This window comes from Meriones unguiculatus, chromosome 20 (genome assembly GCF_030254825.1).
Source record: "Meriones unguiculatus strain TT.TT164.6M chromosome 20, Bangor_MerUng_6.1, whole genome shotgun sequence".
NCBI classification, from domain to species: domain Eukaryota; kingdom Metazoa; phylum Chordata; class Mammalia; order Rodentia; family Muridae; genus Meriones; species Meriones unguiculatus.
Window position 1 is genome coordinate 60,172,579 of NC_083367.1, and position 20,246 is coordinate 60,192,824.

The 20,246-nt window shown below is 35.3% G+C and overlaps 1 protein-coding gene across 6 annotated transcripts in view; it reads right to left on the reverse strand.

Annotated features, from left to right (window-relative positions):
* Window positions 1–20,246, reverse strand: part of Qki (QKI, KH domain containing RNA binding) — a 133,361-nt gene that overhangs the window by 26,625 nt on the left and 86,490 nt on the right. For all 6 annotated transcript variants that reach the window (XM_060373678.1, XM_060373677.1, XM_060373681.1 and 3 more), the window contains exon 4: window positions 17,789–17,932. In XM_060373678.1, coding sequence (XP_060229661.1) covers window positions 17,789–17,932 — 144 coding nt within the window. The remainder of the gene's footprint in view (window positions 1–17,788; window positions 17,933–20,246) is intronic.

The window sequence follows — 20,246 nt, forward strand, 5'->3', positions numbered from 1 at the left end:
CTCACAGGAATGGCAAAGATGACACTTATATAGGCTCACTGTGTAAGTTATTGACGATTACAGATAAGACAGAGCTTTCATGAGCCTACACACGGAAGGTGAGGGGGGAGGAGAGAGAGAGAAAGAAAAAAGTGTGAGGAAAGGTGTTCTGCTGGTTTTAAGAAGCCTGAGCCAGCTGGGTGTGGTGGCCTACGCCCGTAATCCCAGCACTCAGGCAGGCAGAGGCAGGTGGAGCTCTGTGAGTTTGAGGCCAGCATGGTCTACAAACTGAGTCCAGGACAGCCAAGGTTACACAGAGAAAATCTGTCTCAAAAACCAAACAAACAAAAAGAAGCCTGAGCCTAACAGCATTATTACAGCCAAGGCAGTGACCAGACTGTCAACGGCTGGTGACTTGAGAATTACGTATAACTGATTCTAGCTGGAACAAAGGCTTTTGCCCTACTGTAGAACACAACTAAAACAGAAGTGGTATAAAAAGGTAACTGGTACAGAGCTGAATTATAGATTTTATTTTAAAAGTCAAACTTACCCCCCCCCCCAAAAAAAAACACATAGCCACCACACTTAAATTTTTGCAGGTTCTTTTCTGTCTTGTCATGTTTCCTTAAGCAGCATAGAGTACACAGAGGGCCTGGTACACACAGCCTTATGTCAAGTGCATTCTAAAGAAACTATAGAAACTAAGGGCCTTTACTTTACAATGAAGTGTGCCTTTAAAAACTTACCTGCCACTGAGTCAGCTTTCACCAACTGTTCAACTAAAATATTAGGAATACAAGATGCTACTCAAATGATGCAATATGTAACTGAACACCACACTATACAGACTAACAAACAAAAAACTCCATTTACTTTAGCTTAAAAATATTTTACTTTGCCATTTATGAACTAAATAACTATTCTTTTCCTAACTTAACTGTGTCTCCCTGGTAATATTTTTTGAAAGACTGAACAATATTTTCAGTCACCAAGAGTTAACAATAGCCAAGTTACTATCTTCCTTATGAAACAGTAACGTAGTGACTTATATACTCTTCCCAAAATACAGCCTCAAAATTTTAAACACTTCAGCTTTGAGTGTTCTTCTGAAAGACAGATAAAAACACCAGCACAGTAACTGATTATTATGACTGCTGTCTTGAGGACAAGTAATGTCCTACATACTAAGTGATGTTCTCCACTTTGGGTACTTAGGGGGGCATTTTCTTACTCAAAGTTATAGTAAAATAGAATTCTTTGGAGACAGAGGGGAAAGTTGAAGTTCATTCTGAGAGCATGTACATGAAACCTGAGTAACACCATTTATTGCTGCTTGAAAATCACATTTGACTCCAAAGCTATTTTAATTTTTTTTTATTCTACTTTTTGGGTAGGTATAAAAATACATTTTTACTATACACAATATATGATATTAAAATATTAGTTATTCTTTATAAAAACAAAGCATTCTTCCCACAATGTTCTGCAGTGTTGGACACAGGATGACAACATGACCAGAGCGATCACACTCTTCTCCAGACACTTGGAACAAACTGTTTTTCCTTAAATGTGCTTAGCAACCATGTTTGGTTCACAAAGGTCAGGCTTGGGGTGGTAGGGGACACAGCCCTAATAAACTGTGGCCCTCATGGGAACAGGGATCAATTCCTTCCCATCAAGAATTTATGAGGCCTCTACAAAAAGCCTCTCTATAGGAGAAGGACCAGCATTTTCATCCCTCAAACTTGTAATTTATAAGTTTATTCAAAACCACCAAAATTGCTTTAAGTAAATGTCTCTCACATTTGAAAATTCCCATGGCAACTCATTTAGTTTGGCAGACAGGCAGCCCCAAATCCAATCATTTTATCCTGCAGTTAAGCCATCACAATGGTAATGCTCTGACACTCTGAAGAGACTGCTAATTACCACACTCAATCCAAGTCCCATTCAGATAAAAGAAGCAGTGAGAACACAGCAGAGGAACCCTCTCCTCACAAGCTTTCTCTCTTCTGGGGCTCCACCAGAACCACATGCACTTTGGTTAGATGTTTAAACATCTTTTAACTTTTCCCTTTTTCTCAATAAAACAAAGCCAAAATGGCATTTCGGTTATTAGTACTTAGCCAAGAATTTAAATATAAGAGCAGCAATTCACTCACAATTCGGCTTAAAAATTATTTTAAAGAAGAAACTACTTCAGTGTCAAGATGGCTCTTAATCTTACTATCCACTATCATTCATCACCTCTTTGAACTTACTTTCAGGTTATAATTAAAACAGTTTACTATGAGTCGAATTCATAGGCTGTTAAGCAAAAGAAAACTGGGAAATATGAAAAGTAATATTTAAATATTTTCAAATTTCACAATATTCCTTGATTAATCAGCACAACTTTAAATTTCACATTCCTTAGCTGTGAATTTGTTGTAATGTATTAAAACCAATTATTTAATTAATATTAATTTAGAGTCCTATGAATGCTAATGCTTCTTTAAAAAAATCGACTCTATATTAAAAACTCATTCATATTCAAGTTCAAAATACTTCTGAGTAAACATGAAAAGAAAACAGGAAGATTCTAACAGGAAACCGTACAGCCCAAAGATAAACACTCAAAAAGATGAACTTTCTGAGAATAAGGACATCTATATGTGCCAGAGTCTGTTAAAACTGCAAGTGTAAAGTTCTGTTGTTTGAAATCATTAATTTCTCTAGTCAGAAGTTAGTACTATTCACTTGAGCTTAGTCCTGGCATCACATACGGAAACTATTTTCCTTTAGAAAGGAGGGACAGTACAGTGAACTTAGAAGGTGAAGGCACACACCCATCATCCTCCCTTTCTTCTTAGTCTTCATATCAGCAACAATATCCCGTTTTCCTCATCTAGCATTTCTCCGAGTCCCTTCTGAAATAGTGACACATGTGTGTGAAAATATTTGATGATGTCCTCTTTTTCACTTTTTAAAATTAGATGTAAAGTTAGAATGCTGCATATACATTTCATTAGAACGTTTCATATTGTGCGGATCAGAAAGAGAATTACTATATATTCATTTAATATAAAATGCCTCCCATTATCAGGAACTGAATCTACAACTGGCTTCTCCAAGGCTGCAGCTGAGATAACCAATCCTTTACACACATAAAATCAAGGGGTAAAGAGCAACACATATCTTATACTTCCACACAGCTAAAATAATTAGTTTTACAACACTCGTCTAAGGCACGTAAGTCACACTGCTTGGTACTGTCTGTAGAAAACTGACACATGAAATAATTGGTGTGTGTGGTGGGGAATAAAGGGTCAAGATTATAACAAGAGGAAAGGTGCTACCATGCAAAACAATAAAAACTAATACCAAGCCCTGTTTATACAGGTTTGTGAGTTAGACACACATGGAGGTAAGCACGGAATTAATTTCCCCTTTCAGTGCCATAGAGAAGAATCTTCACAACCAAGGAAAAGACATTTGCAACCACTTTCATGTAAATGAGATTTAAAAACCATAGACCCAACTATTGCAGAGCATAAATCCATATACAAGTGTGCTTAGGTAAATATGAGGTGGTCACCAAAACAGACAATACTACTAGACTGTAAAAAAAAGTTGTAACCAGGGCTTAGGGGTGTAGTTCAGTGGTAGAGTCCCTGAATGACATACTTGTGTGGCACTGACTCAAAGTCCTATATCCATCTAACAAAATAAATAAATAAATAGATAGATAGATAATATGAAAGAGTGTTATGATCGTTTTATTAAAAGACAGAAACACATAAAATATATCCATTAAGAATAATGGTAAATTAAAAACAAGCAATGAGACACAAAGAAAAGTTCTAAATATCACAAACTAAATTAGAAAATACTTTGAACCAAATAATAATGAATATGTAGCATAACCATACTTGTGGGATACAACTAAAATTTATATCCATAAAAGAAAGCTCTCGATCACTAACCTTTTACCTTTTGAAAGCCTAAAGTTCCAAGAAAGTAGAAGAAGAGCAGGTCAGTAAGACAGTAAAATTAATAAAAATCAAAATTTGGAAAAGATTAATAAATTTGATGAAGGAAAGTGAAATCACAAATTATTGACATCATCATGAAAAAGATCATTATTACAGATCCTAACAACATACGAGTATAAAAAAAAAATAAATGAACTTCATGATAAAAATTCTGATCACTAGAAAAATAAGAGAAATTCTGAATATCACAATAGTGACTATAAACAAAAAGGGAATAAAATGCACATCACAAATAGAAAAAATGACTTTTCTAGTATCAATCCATCCTAAAATATTGGTTTGAGAGAAACCCAGTAAAAGATAAGAATCTGGACTGACTTAAAAACATAACGGATACTTGATTTTTGACAGAGAAGCCAAAAGCATTCAATAGATAAAAGACAGCATCTTCAACAAATGGTGCTGGTCCAACTGGATGTCTACATGCAGAAAAATGAAAATAGATCCTTATTTACCACTCTGCACAAATCTAAAGTCAAAGTGGATCAAAGACCTCAACATAAAACCAGACACACTAAATCAGTTAGAAGAAAAAGTGGGGAAGAGCCTAGAACTCATTGGCACAGGAGACAACTTCCTGAACAGAACACCAACAGCACAGGCTCTAAGATCAACAATCAATAAATGGGACCTCAGGAAACTGAAAAGCTTCTGTAAAGCAAGATACTGTTGTCAGAACAAAACGACAGCCTACAGACTGGGAAAGGATCTTCACCAATGGCTAATATACACTATATAGAAAGAGCTAAAGAAGTTAAAAAGCAACAAATCAAGCAATCCGATTAAAAAATGGGGTACAGAGCTAAAGAGAATTCTCAGTAGAGAAATATCAAATGTCAGAGAAACACGTAAAAGAAATGCTCAACGTCCTTAGTCATCAGAGAAATGCAAAACAAAATGACCCTGAGATATCACCTGACATCCATCGGAATGGCTAAGATCAAAAACTTACCTGACAATACATGCTGGAGAGGTTGCGGAGAAAGGGGAACCCTCCCCCATTGCTGGTGGGAATGTAAACTTGTACTACCACTTTTGAAATCAACCTGGTGCTTTCTCAGACAATTAGGAATAGTGATTCCTCAAGATCCAGATATACCACTCCTAAGCATATATCCAAAAGATGCTCAAGTACACAACAAGGAGATTTGCTCAACCATGTTTGTAGCAGCTTTATTCATAATAGCCAGAACCTGGAAACAACCCAGATGTCCCTCAGTTGAGGAATGGATACAGAAATTATGGTACTTTTACACAATGGAATAGTATTCAGCAATTAAAAACAAGGAAATCATAAAATTTGCAGGTAAATGGTGGGACCTAGAAAAGATCATCTTGAGTGAGGTATTCCAAAAGCAGAAAGACACACATGGTATATATACTCACTTATGTAGACCTATAAGATAGGATAAACATACTGAAATCTGTACACCTAAAGAAGATAAACAAGAAAGAGGACCCTGGGTAAGATGACCAACCCTCACTTAGAAAGACAAATGGGATGGACATTGGATGTATGAGAACACAAGTAACAGGACAGGAGCCTACCACTGAGGGCCTCTAAAAGACTCTACCTAGCAGTGTATAAAAGCAGATACTGAGACTAATAACCAAAGTTTTTGGCAGAGTGCAGAGAATCATAATAAAGAAGGGGAGTTAGTATGACCTGTAGAGGACAGGAGCTCCACAAGGACCAAATATATCTGGTCACAGGGGTCTTTTGTGAGACTATTTCTCCAAACAAGGACCATGTATGGATATAACCTAGAACCCCTGCTCGGATGTAGCCCATGGTAGCCCAGTATCCAAGTGGGTACCCTAGTAAGGGGAACAGGGACTATTTCTGACATGAACTCAATGGCGGGCTCTTTGACCTCCTCCCCACCCTGAGGGAGGAGCAGCCCTGCTAGGCCACAAAGGAGGACTTTGCAGCCAGTCCTGAAGATACCTGATAAACCAGGGTCAGATGAAAGGGGAGGAGGTCCTCCCCTATTAGTGGACTTGAAAAGACGCAGGAAGAAGATGAGGGAGGGATGGTGGGATTGGGAGGGAATGAGGGAGCGGGATACAGCTGGGATACAAAGTTAATAAACTGTAACTAATATTAAAAAAGAAAAAAAAACATAACCCAAACCAACTATTTTGGAAGGTACATAAAATACCAAGAACTGAAAACAGGCATGATAACATGCCACAAAAGTTAAAAAAATAAAAACAAAACACCTAGAAATTTGTAATCTATTACAGTAATAATGTAACAAAAGTGAAAGAAAATGAATACATTTGATAGAGAATTGAAACTGTCCTAATTTCTTTTCTGTATTGTTAAAATATTGATCAAAACAAACTTGAAGAGGAAAGTTACTTGGATCACAGGTTACAGTTCACTGCCAGGGAAGCAAGGCAGGAACTGAAACAGTGCTCATGGAGGAATGCGGTTTACTGGCTTATTTGGGTCCATGCCTAGTACTATCACGTGCCTACAACAACTATAACTAAGGAAATATCTATCTCCCAGACTGGCCCACAGGATGATTTGATGAGGGTGATTCCTCAAATGAAGTTCACTCTTCTCAGATGACTAGTTTGTGTCAGGTTCACAAAAAAATAACCAGTACATGAGAGAAGCCAATTAATACACACGCTTTCGGTGAGATTTAGTATGAAAAATGGGTTGGAAGGTCCTACATGGAAGTGAATTGTTCCATAGCTTAGAAGTTTGTGATCAGACTTGTAAACAAATTAATGTTGTGCTAAGACTTTAAGAGCTTTTGTCCCCAGATATTTATTTTTAAAGGGGGCCAAATTGTCTAGTTGTAAAGAACACAGTTCAACAAAGATGTTTATATACATACATACTTCAGTTTAAATATATACATGTGTATATATACATTTATAATCAGTAATTTATTTTAAAATACCATTTGTATAATTACTGAATAATTTATATAGGCTTTATGAAATTTCTGATATAGTTACTAATATAAACAATTTGTAGAAAATCAAAATCATAATAAAGTATCATTTTGTCCAGAGCCTACTAGCCGTCAAATAAAAAAACAAACAAACAAACCAAACAAAACTATGCTTTAAACACTTTGCAAAAGTTATCATAACTATCTTAAAAGTCCATTTGGAGGTGGGGGAGACAAGAAAACTAGTTTGTCCAATTATCTTGTATAAAAAAAAAATAGTTACAAAATCCATGCACCACAAATCCCAGTAATTTCAAATGATACTAATCTTCTTATATAATATGCTTAAAATATGGCTACCACTGTATCAAACCCTACCACAAAGCATTGTTCCTTCCTATGTAAGCTGTTTAATGCATCTTCATATATTGAGATCTTCTATGACAATCTAGTGCTTTAAAACTGTTCAGAGCTATGAAGATAACTCAATAAACCTACTTATCTCACAGTGCTAGACTTTGAGAGGACAAAAATCATACTCTTGTTAACAAGATAAATAAAGGAAGTTAAAGGAACCTACCCCGAAATCCTAATATGTTTGTAAATATCAAGTCTGCGCTGTTCAGCAAAGGCTCTACAACCAAACATCTCACTTCCTCTTCTACTTTCAGAGGAGCTAATGTGGGACAGTTTGAGTTTTACTTAAATACTCAATGTTTATTTTAAAAATATGATCAACTTTACTAACTTACTCATGAGAATAACTTGAAAGGAGTGAAAACAAAAAGAGACGATGCTGTTTCAACCAAAGTGAGCAGATATATTACAGAAATATTTTGGAAGTCTAGCCTGATGGTTTCTGGCCTTAATATCAGAACTTGAGGTGGTAGGCTAAAGCAGAAGGATCCTGAGCTCAGATTGGGTTATAAAGGGAGACCTTGCCTCTCCAACCCTACTTTTGCCTACACCCCAAGAAAGGAGGCAGAATTATCAACAGTTTCTACTGAGGATAAGTCCCTAAAGATTTCTGAGTATATTTGTAGTAGATAGTTGAAGATAATGAGTATGGACTTGTATGGTAAAAATATTATATATAATGAAAAGCTATTCATGCCTATTTACTGCATGGACTATTAGTAAATTAGAAAAGAAAAAGATTTAAGTAAACAAATTATTAAAAGAAACATCTGAAATAAAAGCATTATTTCTCTAGAAAATAAGTCTTCTAAAAACTGATTCTAACGAATGAAGTGTGACCATCACAAAACCTTTATTAATTATCAGTTAAATTAGAATACTGAACTTTTAGGGAGGGTGGGGAAGAATTAACATATTGTTTGTTGTATGCTTACAGGCAAAAGGGATGAAATCTGCTTCATAAGGCTATTGATCTAAGCCCAGCATGGTAGTGACACCTTCAATTCCAGCTCTAAGGAAGAGGCAAGAGGATCTCTTGAGCCTCTGGGGAAAAGCTGGTCTTCACAGTAAATAACATATTCACATAGTAACCATGTCTCAAAGCAAACTGAAGTTCAAACAAAAAACAACAAAACTTAAATGAGGATTTTGGATATTGCTCCAGAAGGCAAGAAAATATTTGCTGAGCAAGCATGAGGACCCAGAAATCCACATAAAACTGGGCACAACAGTGCATTTCTGTATTCCCAGTGCTCCTATGAAAGGCAGGAGGCAGAATCAGACCCTATCTCAAACAAGAGTAAAGGTGCAGAAGTTGTCCTCTGACCTCCATAAATGCACCCCTTTTCAAACACATGAACACTTGTTTGGTTCTGCATGCACACACACAACCAAATTCAAATTGAAGGGGTATAAACCAACTTAATAAAAATTACATTTAAATTTTCCAAATTAGGTTATATATACTGCATCACAAGTGAGGATTTAACATTTGTCAGACTTATGAGCCTTAAAAACCAGCAGACATAAAAATACAAGCAAGATACTTAATTCCACATAATTATAAAGCTCACACCAAGCAATGCTGACAAGTGTTCCACGCCTCATCCCACACCCCCTAGAGTTAGCTATCTCTCCACAAAAAGGGCACAAATTTGTCCTTTTATCTTTCTAGAAAAGACTGTCTCCAAATGTAAGAACAAAAACAAGACAATTTCAGCTTTAGCTGTAAATTTAATTTTTAAATGGTATAAATAAACCCCCCAACAATATTAGGCTACAGACTGTAGTGCATCACTTCAAAAGATAAAAATAAATAAATAATAAAAGTTGTTGCACTAGCTTGTAATTAACAGCACTTGTCGGTGGATGCACAAGGCCCAAGCAGGGCTAAAAACAAAAACAAAGCAAAATTACTCATATTTTTCTTCAGAACTTGGCAGTGAATTTAAACCCTGGAATAATACCCAGGTTTGAGATTGCAAGACATCAGATATTTTCATATAATACTGCCACACTAGTACAAATTTCCTAGAAGGTAACTTAGGAAGAGTTTTAATCCAATGTTATGATGGTTCTAAAAGTTTGGTATATGATGGCTCCATGTTCTTATCAAATTCCCATTTGGTATAGCTATACGTAGCTCATCATCTAGTTTGCCAATTTTCATATTTCCAAACCGAGTTTCTTGGTTTCTCTTCCAAATTTTCTCATCTAACAGTGCTTTAAGTCATCACGTATCACATTACATCAGATCTAATAAAAATTCCTGTCAGCTTCACCTTCAAAATAAACCCTTCATCAGAAACCTCCATCATCTGACTCTAGTTCACACAATTTTTATGTATCTAGCCATGACCTACTCTGACTAAGCACTTGAACTTGTTGAATGCCTTCTAACGGGCACCTGAGCTTTCATCACTGCCCTCAAAGCCTACTAGCCTAGAAGCCAGAAGAATCCTTTGAAACAGGTTATCAAATCACTCCATTCTTGTTCTCAATTTCTCCCAACTTATCTCAGAATAGAGACAATGTGCCTTAACGTACAGTCCCAATTACTTCCCACATATCCCCAGCAGACTCACTCAACTCTGCTGGACACCATGATGTTTTCCAAACATGTCACAGTAACTGCATTTTCTGTTCTAAGTAACTGAGAATACTGCTAAGATGTGCAAACAGTTGTATCACACATTTCAATTAGGTTTTTCTCAAAATCATCTTTTTAAGAAACATTCTGTAATCATTAGATAAAACTGCATTTCTCTCATCCATGGTTCTCTATCCCTTTATCCTCCTTGGTTTTTCTTTGCATTACTTTATTACAACTGAACATGGCTGATACTTGTTTTATTGTCAGTAATTAAAGTTCAGAAGGTAAGGTTTATGATGGCGGGTACCTTGTGTTTATCTTTATCTTTCTTGTGTCTTCATCTAGCCTGTAGTAAGCATCAGTAAAATACTTTATAAATTGAAAGGTGCAGAGGAGAAAGGATTGAAAATCCAAGAAATTTAAATAAATAAATCAATGGCTCACTCTGTGGGTATGCTTTATGGTAAGTGTGCACTTTAGAAATAATGAAAGCTGAAAAGTTCACTATGGAATCCTGTGCTCTTTCCTCAGAGGCAAAACCAAGTAAAGAAATAAACAAAATAATAAAACGTTCTTTTCCCCACTCTCCCCAACCCTGACTTACTGACTTAAACAATGTAGATCTTAAATGTGCCCCAGCATAGTACTGTGTGGCATTACTGAAAGATGCAGAACCTTTTTTTTTTTTTTTAAGAGGTAGGGCTTACTGGAAATAAAATTATCTAAAACAGAACAAAACAAAACAAAAAACCAATAGCCCTCTTTTATACAAATGATAAACAGGATGAAGAAGAAATTAGGGAAACAACACTCTTCACAATTGCGACAAATAACATGAAATACCTTGGTGTAATACTAACCAAGCAAGTGAAAGACCTGGATAGCAGAAACCTCAAGTCTCTGAAGAAAGAAATTGAAGAAGTTATCAGAAGATAAAAAGAGCACTCATGGTCATAGTTTAGCAGGATTCACATAGAAAAGATGTCCACCTTACCGAAAACAATCAACAGATTCAATGCAATTCCCATCAGAATTCCAACACAATTCGTTACAGACCTTGAAAGAACAACTCTCAACTTCATATGGTAAAACAAAAAACCCAGGGTAGCTAAAACAATTATGTATAATCAAAGATCTTCTAGAAGTATCACCATCCCTGATTTCAAGCTGTAATGCAGAGCAATAGTAATAAAAACTCATGGTACTGGTATAAAAATGGACAGGTTGACCAATGGAATCAACCCAGAAGCAAACCCACACACCTATGGACAAAAAAGCCAAAACTACACATGGAAAAAAGAAAGCATCTTCAACAAATGGTGCTGGTCTAACTGGATGTTGGCATGTAGAAGAATTACAAATAGATTCATATTTATCACCCTGCATAAAACTCAAACCCAGGTGGGTCAAAGACTTCAACATAAAACTAGATACACTAAATCTAATAGATTAACAGCCTTGAACTCACTAGCACAGGAGACCAGTTCCTGAACAGAACAACCTCGTCTCATGCACTAAGATCAACAATTTATAAACAGGACCTCATGAAACTGAAAAACTTGTGTAAGGACAAAATGGCAGACTACAGCATGGTACAAGATCTTTGCCAACCTTACATCAGCAAAGGGCTAATATCCAAAGTATATAAAGAACTCAAGAAATTAAACACCAATAGACCAAATAACTCAATCAAAAAATAGGGTACAGAGCTAAAAATAGAATTATCAACAGAGATATCTCAAATGGCTGAGAAGCACTTAAAGAAATGTTCAATGTCTTTAGTCATCAGGGAAATGCAAATCAAAACAATTTGGAAATTCGGAGATTCCATTTACACCTGTTAGAATGGCTAAGATCAAAAACTGAAGTGACAACACATACTGGGTTGTCAAGTGACACCCCCTGACACTATTAATGATACTCTGCTATACTTGCAGAGAGGAACCTAGCATAACCTTCCCCCAGCAGCTGATGACAACAGATGCAGAGACCCACAACAAAACATTAGGCTGAGCCTGGGAAATCTTATGCAAGAGGGGTATGGACTAAGAGAGCCAGAGGTCAAGGACACCACAAGAAAACCTACAGAATCCCATGCAGGCTCACACAGACTGAACCACTAACCAGAGAGTATGCATGGGAGGGACCTAGGCCCTTACACATGTGTAACAGATGTACATCATAATCTTCACGTGGTACCTATAACAGGAGGAGCAGGAGCTGTCTCTGACTCTCTGGCCTGCCTTGGATCCCTTTCCTCTAATTGGATGGCTTTGCCTAGCCTCAATACAGAAGAAGACATGCCCAGTCCTACAGTAACTTGATATGCCAAGGTGGGTCGATATACATGGGAGGTCTCCCTTCTCTGTGGAAAAATGAAGACAGGCTTAGGGAGAGAGGAGGTGAGAAGAAAGGACTGAAAGGAGGGAGGTTCTGATCTGGATATTAATTAATTAATTAAAGAAAAAAAGAGGTGGGGCCTAATTCAAAGTCATCACTGGGGTATGTTGTAGGAGGAAACAGCAAAACCCTAAACCTATTCTCTTTCTCTTTTGCTTTTTTTTATTGGGAAAACTGTGAAAGAAAAAAGCAAAATAAAAAAAAAATAAAATAAAAAAAACAAAACTAGGAAATTCCATGTAAACTTTTAAAATGGCAATTTGACTAAAATTATAAAAATCAAGCATGTAATCATAAATTTAAAAAATGTTAGTACACAGAGATGCCCTTCCTACAAAGATCATATAGAAGCCTAATAAAAGGGTTTTACTCAAATGATAACAGGAAAAAGTATGGTATTAAAGAGGCCATATTATCATGAGGTATTCAGATTGACACATTTGAAACTTTCATTTCCTAAGTCCCAATTCGGCAATTAAAGATCATTTTAAAATAAAACACTAATTACTATGAAATCAGTAAGTCTGCTTATTGGATTATTTAGTCTCCTAAGGGAGACTAAATCCAGGGCCTGTACATATTTGGCAAACATTAGGCCATATTCTCAGGACCCTCAGAGCAAAATTTGTTAAGGGAGATTATCAAGCTATATAATGTACAGATACACAAAAGTAAGCAAAGTAAACATTCAATGTAGCGGTTTTTATAAATCTATGCATAATAAATGTATATTTAACCATGATTATTTTAGTTCTGAAAACATCCCAAAATATTTAGACAGGCAGCTTAATATTTCCCTATAGAATATTATCTCTAACACTATTAATAAGCAAGAAATGAGAAAAAAAATCTTAAATGCTTAATAAAGAATGACTGATAATAGCACAGCCATACATATAATGGACTTTAAAGCACGTCACCAGAGGAAACCATGAATATCACTATTAATGACTCTTTAATGACATAGAAAATGGCTAGTAGTGTAATGTCACACTAGAAAAATTATTTTAGCTTCTAAAATATACACTTAGAAAGTAAGTAGTGAAGTGTGACTAATTTTAGCCAGGTTTATGAATTTTCTTTTCAACAAATACAGTTAATATAAACAAAAGCTGTACTGACTATACCTCACATGAAGAAGCTTAAAACAGTTGGTCTCACAGACTCAGAAAGTAGTACAGTGAATACAGAGACAGAAGAGTAAGGCAGAAGACAGATTATTGAAGAGGTTCACAATTACAAATAAGAGGATTACTAACCTTTAGAGCTTTGTAACACAGCAGAGTAACTGTAGTTCGTAACAACTTACTGTTTCTAAACAGCTGGAAGAATTCCAACACAAAAGAACTGAAAAAATTTTAAGGTGACACAAAGACAGGGAGGGTGGGGGGATAAGAGAAGAAATATGATAGCTAAAACTAAGGGTTTCATTTGTGGGATCATATGGAAACCTACTACATTAGAAGCTTCATAAAATACACACATATGAAAGAAATCTAAACGGAATCATCAAATATTGGGAAAGACAAAGGCCCAACTAGACATCTCTCGCCATCAAATAAAATAGCCAGTCTCAGGAATGGATCACATCTAATTAAATTCTTGGCTAAAAGAGCCCCGTGGAAACCCCCAAACAATGAGAATATTGGCAAAGCTATTTACTGTTTGCTCTTCATAAACTGGCAAATAAATAGGCCCTATTCATGAAGGCAAGGCCTAGAGCAACTCATTCAACACGATTCAGGGACTGTGGCAGCACGCACAGGGCCTGCACAGGTGTAAGCCAGTGCTGAGGAGTAGACACAGGCTCCCTCCAAAACTCAAAAGCTATTTACAACTGATAATGACTTGAAAAGAAAATATTAGTTTTTTCCAATGGAGTCTCACTGGGTATACAAAACCCACACTTAAAGGCAGGCTGCATGCCCAGCAGTAGACAACCTTGAACTTAATGATACTTTTGGATTTTTTCTTTTTCCATCTCATAATGCTTTGACTGGCCTACTTTTTTTTTTTTCCACTTCATAGATCTTGCTTGTATACTATGGTTTCTGCCTTTATGTTTTTATGGAATTTCGATTTTCTATGTGTGCAAATGTGTGTGTCTCTGTGCCTGAATGTGTTTCTCGTGCTTTGGCTCTTCTTCTGGTTAGTTTTTATCTTATTTTTAAAATAGATGTCTGATTGTTTTCTACTGAGAGAAAGGAAGACTATGGATTTAGGTGGGTGGAGATGTGGGGAGGCTCTAGGAGGAGTTGGTGGAGGGAACATCGTGATCATATATTCTTAAAAAAAAAACAAAAAACAAAAAACAAAAAAAACAAAAAAAAAAAAACCCAACTATTTTCAATACCAAAAAAAGCCCTAAAAATTTTGAAGTGACAAGTTTTCAAATCTCAATTATATTACAAATATGTGTGATTATTAATAATAAAGATTAATAATAAAAATGCAAATGTTAGATGATTTTTTTTTTCAAACAAATAGTTTATCTTCCAAAGATCAGAATTAAAACTATCTAAAGTCAGGTCTTATAATGCAAAACGTTCCTACTTGCTGAGTGACAGAAGGAATGGTAATTATCAACTGCCAGATAATTCTTCTCACCAAGCAGTAGAGCAATGGAAACATGCTAATTGAAAATCTGAAAATCAAAGAAATGAGAAGGCTGTGTTGGCATATGCCTATTATCCTAGCAGCTAGGTGGAGGTGTAGGTGGATAAGGAGTTCAAGGATAGCCTGAGCTACAGAAGACTTCTCAAAAAAGCCGAAGAATGACTAGACTAATAGGTACTAAGATCAAGCCTTTCCTTTCCTTCATTGTTGCTTCCCTTTCAGAATAATGAAGACAGGTTACTAGTGACTAGGAACTTCGTATATAAGACTTCCAGAGCCAGTATAAAGAAGGCACTGTGATGGGCAATATGCAGTTGCATGACACTCAGGAGACATGACATCCAGCAAAATGCTTGCCATGTTTTGTTACATAGCAGTCAAAAGTTACACCTGATAACTTTTTTTTGCTGACTCTTTTTGAAGCACAAATGAAATGATTAATTTTATTTCATGCTAGTGAAACACAAGTTCAGTTTGAACACCATTTTCTTCTTGGCTAAGCTTACACAGGCAAGTATGACAGAACAGGCCAATTCTGGAGAAAATTTAAAATACAGTCAGTCAAGCTGTTTTGTTGAAAGTCTATTAATCTTCATATGGGCATCAAAAATACACAAAAACTTTCAGTTTAATTAAAATAAATTCTCTAATACAATGCCCACATTTTAATAAAGACATTAAACCAGAAAATGAAATTATTATGCAGTGTTAAATCAAGGATATAACCCATGCTTTAAAAGTATGTGTTTTTATTCTACAGCTTGTAATTCTAAAGTTTTGCTTCATCTGTATAATTCTAAATAGCACAATTAAAATAAGTTACCTATTAATAGTAACTAACAACAATAATCCTAAAAGCCTTCATTAGGAGAGAGCGCTATCAAAACTGGTTATTTTCCCACATGGTACACAGTATGCACTTTCTTAAAGCTTCTGTCATTTATTTGCTACCACCTTTTCACATTCCAGAGACAAACCATTTGTATTACCTTATTAATTATGTGTGTGGGGAATGAAAGAGTGTGGCACATGCCACAGTTCTCATGTGAAAATCAGAGGACTACTTTCAGAAATTGGCTTTCTCCTCCCAATATTGAAACTTGGGATCAAACTCAAGTCAGGTTCACTGACCAGCAAGAAATTCTACAAATGAAAGAATGGATGCTAAGTCTAAGGTCTTATCTCACCACTAGTTTCTCCCCATGTCCCCGTAAAGAAACAGGTCAAAATGCTTTAGATTTTAGCTTCCAAATTAATGTTCTTTTTCTAGAGGTTATCTTTTAAAATAAAAAGTAAATTATAGAAAGAATGCCTAGAAAAACCTGATGGGTAAATAGAAGTATAAACTATTAGACAATCTTCCTTTTGCAACATTTGTAAACGCCTGTGCTCAGTGTAACGTGATCTCTGCATTGTTGGGGACATAGCATTCCAATATATTCCTATCTATGAAACTAAGAACAAAATATTCACAAAAAGTCTCCTTTTCACTACTTTCCAAGACCAAACAATTACTAAGGAAAAGGAAGAAGATATGTTTTTACAAACAATCTGCTTGTCCATGTTCGTTATATATCTATCAACAGAATTCATATGAAATATTTCCTTGCAAGGAATCAGTTTTTGTCATGTGAATGAGAAAATGTTTATGATTTATGAGTTTACTTAGAAAGTAGAATATGAGAACAATGAAGAACAGATTACTGGGATAGAAAAAAATGGCAGATCACAAACTCATTTATGTAAGCAACAAAATGGCTCCGTTGACAGCACACTAACAATAGACTTTCCTAGATTCTTTAACAGCAGCCAACTGAAATATTTCCAAGTTATTAACATGAGAAAGACAGCTTAGTAATCCACTTAAAATCATTTTTTTATTTTCCATCTAAATAAGAGAGTACTGTGATATTACACAGCAACATAAAAAAGTGAAAAGCTGAGGGAACAAAATGGGGGAAAAAAATGGAGAGAGGTGACACAAGAACAAAGATACCTAGATAATTTTTCATGAGATGCCAGTCTCAAATTTTATTTTTAATGTCTTATTTAATATTCCTAAATACGGCCTTTTAACAGTATTTGTTAGCTTTTAAGTGTGAAAAGCATTTGGAATGGTGTCTATTAAATCAGTAAAACTGAGCTTTCAGTACGAAAACAGTTTTTTCTATGCAACATTAACTTTTCTACAGAAGAAAATATGCCAGAAGAGAATCTAGCATATAGGCAAACTCTACTTACCCAATACAGTAATAGTTCCAAAGACCTCTGAATTACTATTAGCTAATTTTTTTTTATTCTATTTTTGCTTATTTGGTCTTTTAAAACAGGGTCTCTCCACATAGACCTGACTGTCCTGGAACTCACTATGTAAACGAAGCTGGCCTCAAACTCACAGGACATTCACTTGCCTCTATCTCTTGAGTGCTGGGGGGTTACATCCATGTGCCACCATGTCCAGCATACTTAACTTTTTAAGAAAAACAAACATTTAGCACCCTACTGATTCTGAGTCTACATTCTCCTATAACAGAGCAATTTAAAAGTCAGCTGTGACTTTTAAGTAAGTTAATTAGGTTTGTTTCTCCACTACACCATTTCCTTCACAGAAGTAAGCAGGGATTCTCAGTTAAGAATTTGAGCAATCCTGTCTTTTACACTATAAATTTAATGAGCCATACATTACTTTTATATTTGTGGTTAAATAAAAATCACTAAAAAATAACAACCCACTCCTTATTAACATAACAATGTTATGTTCTAATCATGTTATAATCATATCAATCTCAAAAGGGAAATGTAATAAAATAAAAAAGATGAAAATTACTCACTGCAGGTACCAGTAACTTCTTCACTTCTTCAACTGCCCTCTTCAGCTTGATTTCTGCTCTGTTCTGAGCATCTTCCACAGTGATTAGTACATGTAAATCTTCATTTAGATGCTCCCAATTGGGCTTGCCTCTATTTTGCTCCTCCTAAAAAGTTTACAAAACACAGCATTACCAATACGACAGAATACACCTTTCGTAGCATAAGCCCATTGCCAGTTACTTAAGGCCATGTTTCTATTATTTTGTTATGATGATATTAAAAGCTCTTCAATTATTTTTCAAACCCAAATCAAAGCCTGGTAATGTGACTAGTTGGTCAAATGAGAAGTCAACATTAATGTTGCACCTACTGTGTATTTACCTGAGGAAAAAAGTGACCAAGACAACCACAAAGGTGTTATTGCTCCTATAGGAAACATGAAGTGCCATTTTCAAATTATAATGAGTAACTCTGAGAAGCATGTTACTTCTATATCATACGTAAAAAAAGTTATCAAGGTTAAACAAGTATTAATATGATAGCAAAGAAGCTACCAAGTAAGAAGATGACTAAAACCTTCATTTTCCAATTTTCATTATATAGTCATTACAATAGCTTTGAATAACACTGGTTACTAGTCAAAAAATATTCTAGGAAAAAAAAGTAATTTGAAAATAGATCTCATCATGTCAAAGAAGTACTAGTTGCTGTATTTCAAGTAGTAATTATGGAAATAATAAACCACAGCAAATGATTAGGTATTAGTTTAACTATATGTCCACTGGCCTTCATTTTTAAAACTGAACTACACAGTTGAGAGCTGTTAGGCAAGGAAGAATCATTCTTCTTTGGGGTGTGGCCAGCGCTGTTGCCCTTGTTCCAGTGCTGTATACCATGCACAATGGGCAGCACTAAATAAACTTGATTTTAAAAAAACTGAAATAAATAAAAAAGATGGACATGAAATTTTGAGTCAATGTGAGAAAAGGTATCAGGGAACTGGAGGGGAATCTAGAGGGCTAGATACTTTATTATATATATATAATGGGTGTATACACAAAACATAAAACATTCAAATAACAAAATAAAAATGAGCTATAAAGTCTAATCTTTCATTGTATTAAGTACTAAATACATGTTTTATAAAGAATTATCTATGTCTCACTTCTTTGATGACTTCTGGCTACCAAGCAAAGAATACATGTACATGCCGAAAGCCTTATCAAACTACTTATAAGGGCACATGACCACATGCACAATTAGACAACTTAACAGTGTTCAAAGTTTTAAACTTGAAAAGAAATTTAAGAATCTAAGTATAAATATAACTAGTACACAAACTTAAAACAAATCAGAGGTAAACAATAAAAGTAGCCATTGTTAGACTTTTCTTGTAAAGGCCATTAGTCTGTTACTGTGCCAATTATAATCAAAGGAAGTAAACTGTTATAATAAAACAGGGTTGCCTATTATTTTTCACATTGAGGGTAAACAATGAAGACAGAAATAAGATCTACCACGCACAGGATTCTATTTTATCAGTAACGTTAGTTGGGAAACGCACTTACATAGTCAAGGCATATGCTTCTAACAGTGGACTTATAGTCATAATGAGCTAACTAGATCTCAAGGACAAACAGCAAAAATCAAACAGTATACAAACTAGTAGCCCAAAACCTATCTGTTTCAGTATTCAATCACTCCACATTGCTTTTAATAACACATTGTGGCAGAGCTGGGTTTTTGCAGGTTACTGTATTATAATGCCATTATAAATGTGGAATAAAATGGTGGCAATATATCTTCAGAGAATCTGAAGAGCACCCAAAAAAGACAAATAACAAATATTAATGTAGCTATTTAAAATATTTTCAATTTAATAGGCTACACACACACACACACCCCAACTCAGTTACTTGTTAGCATTTAATAAATGAAGGTATGAGCTATTTCTTTTTACTTAAGGCCCATCATGAAGAGCTTTGAGGATAAAGAGTCAATAAATCAAGAAACTGGGAACCCTGGGGTCATTTACATGGCAAAGAATACAAAACACACATAAATACTTTTGTGATAATTAACAATTTTAAATCTGTACTTTGTTAAAGTACTCTTGTATTTCTCATCAAAATATGTGTTTTTGTTTTTTTATATATTCCTCTGGTACACTTGGAAGAACTATCGGTATTACCTGGTGAACTAAAAGTGTGCCTGTATGTCTAAATCCATATATGTATAAGGAACTTTAATTTCTAGCCAAGACAATGAAGCAGGAACAAGACTAACTTTTCACTTTATCTGAAACAATCAAAGTGCATGAAACAACAATTCCAAGCTACTAGAAATTAGGCCCTGAAGAAAAGAAATGACAATGCAAAAGGGCAGGGACCAGGTTGCACCTGCCCAACTTGACAGCTTCAGTCCTAGCCCACACACTAGAAGATACCAAAAGTAACTCGAGAGTGCCGGAAAAGTAAA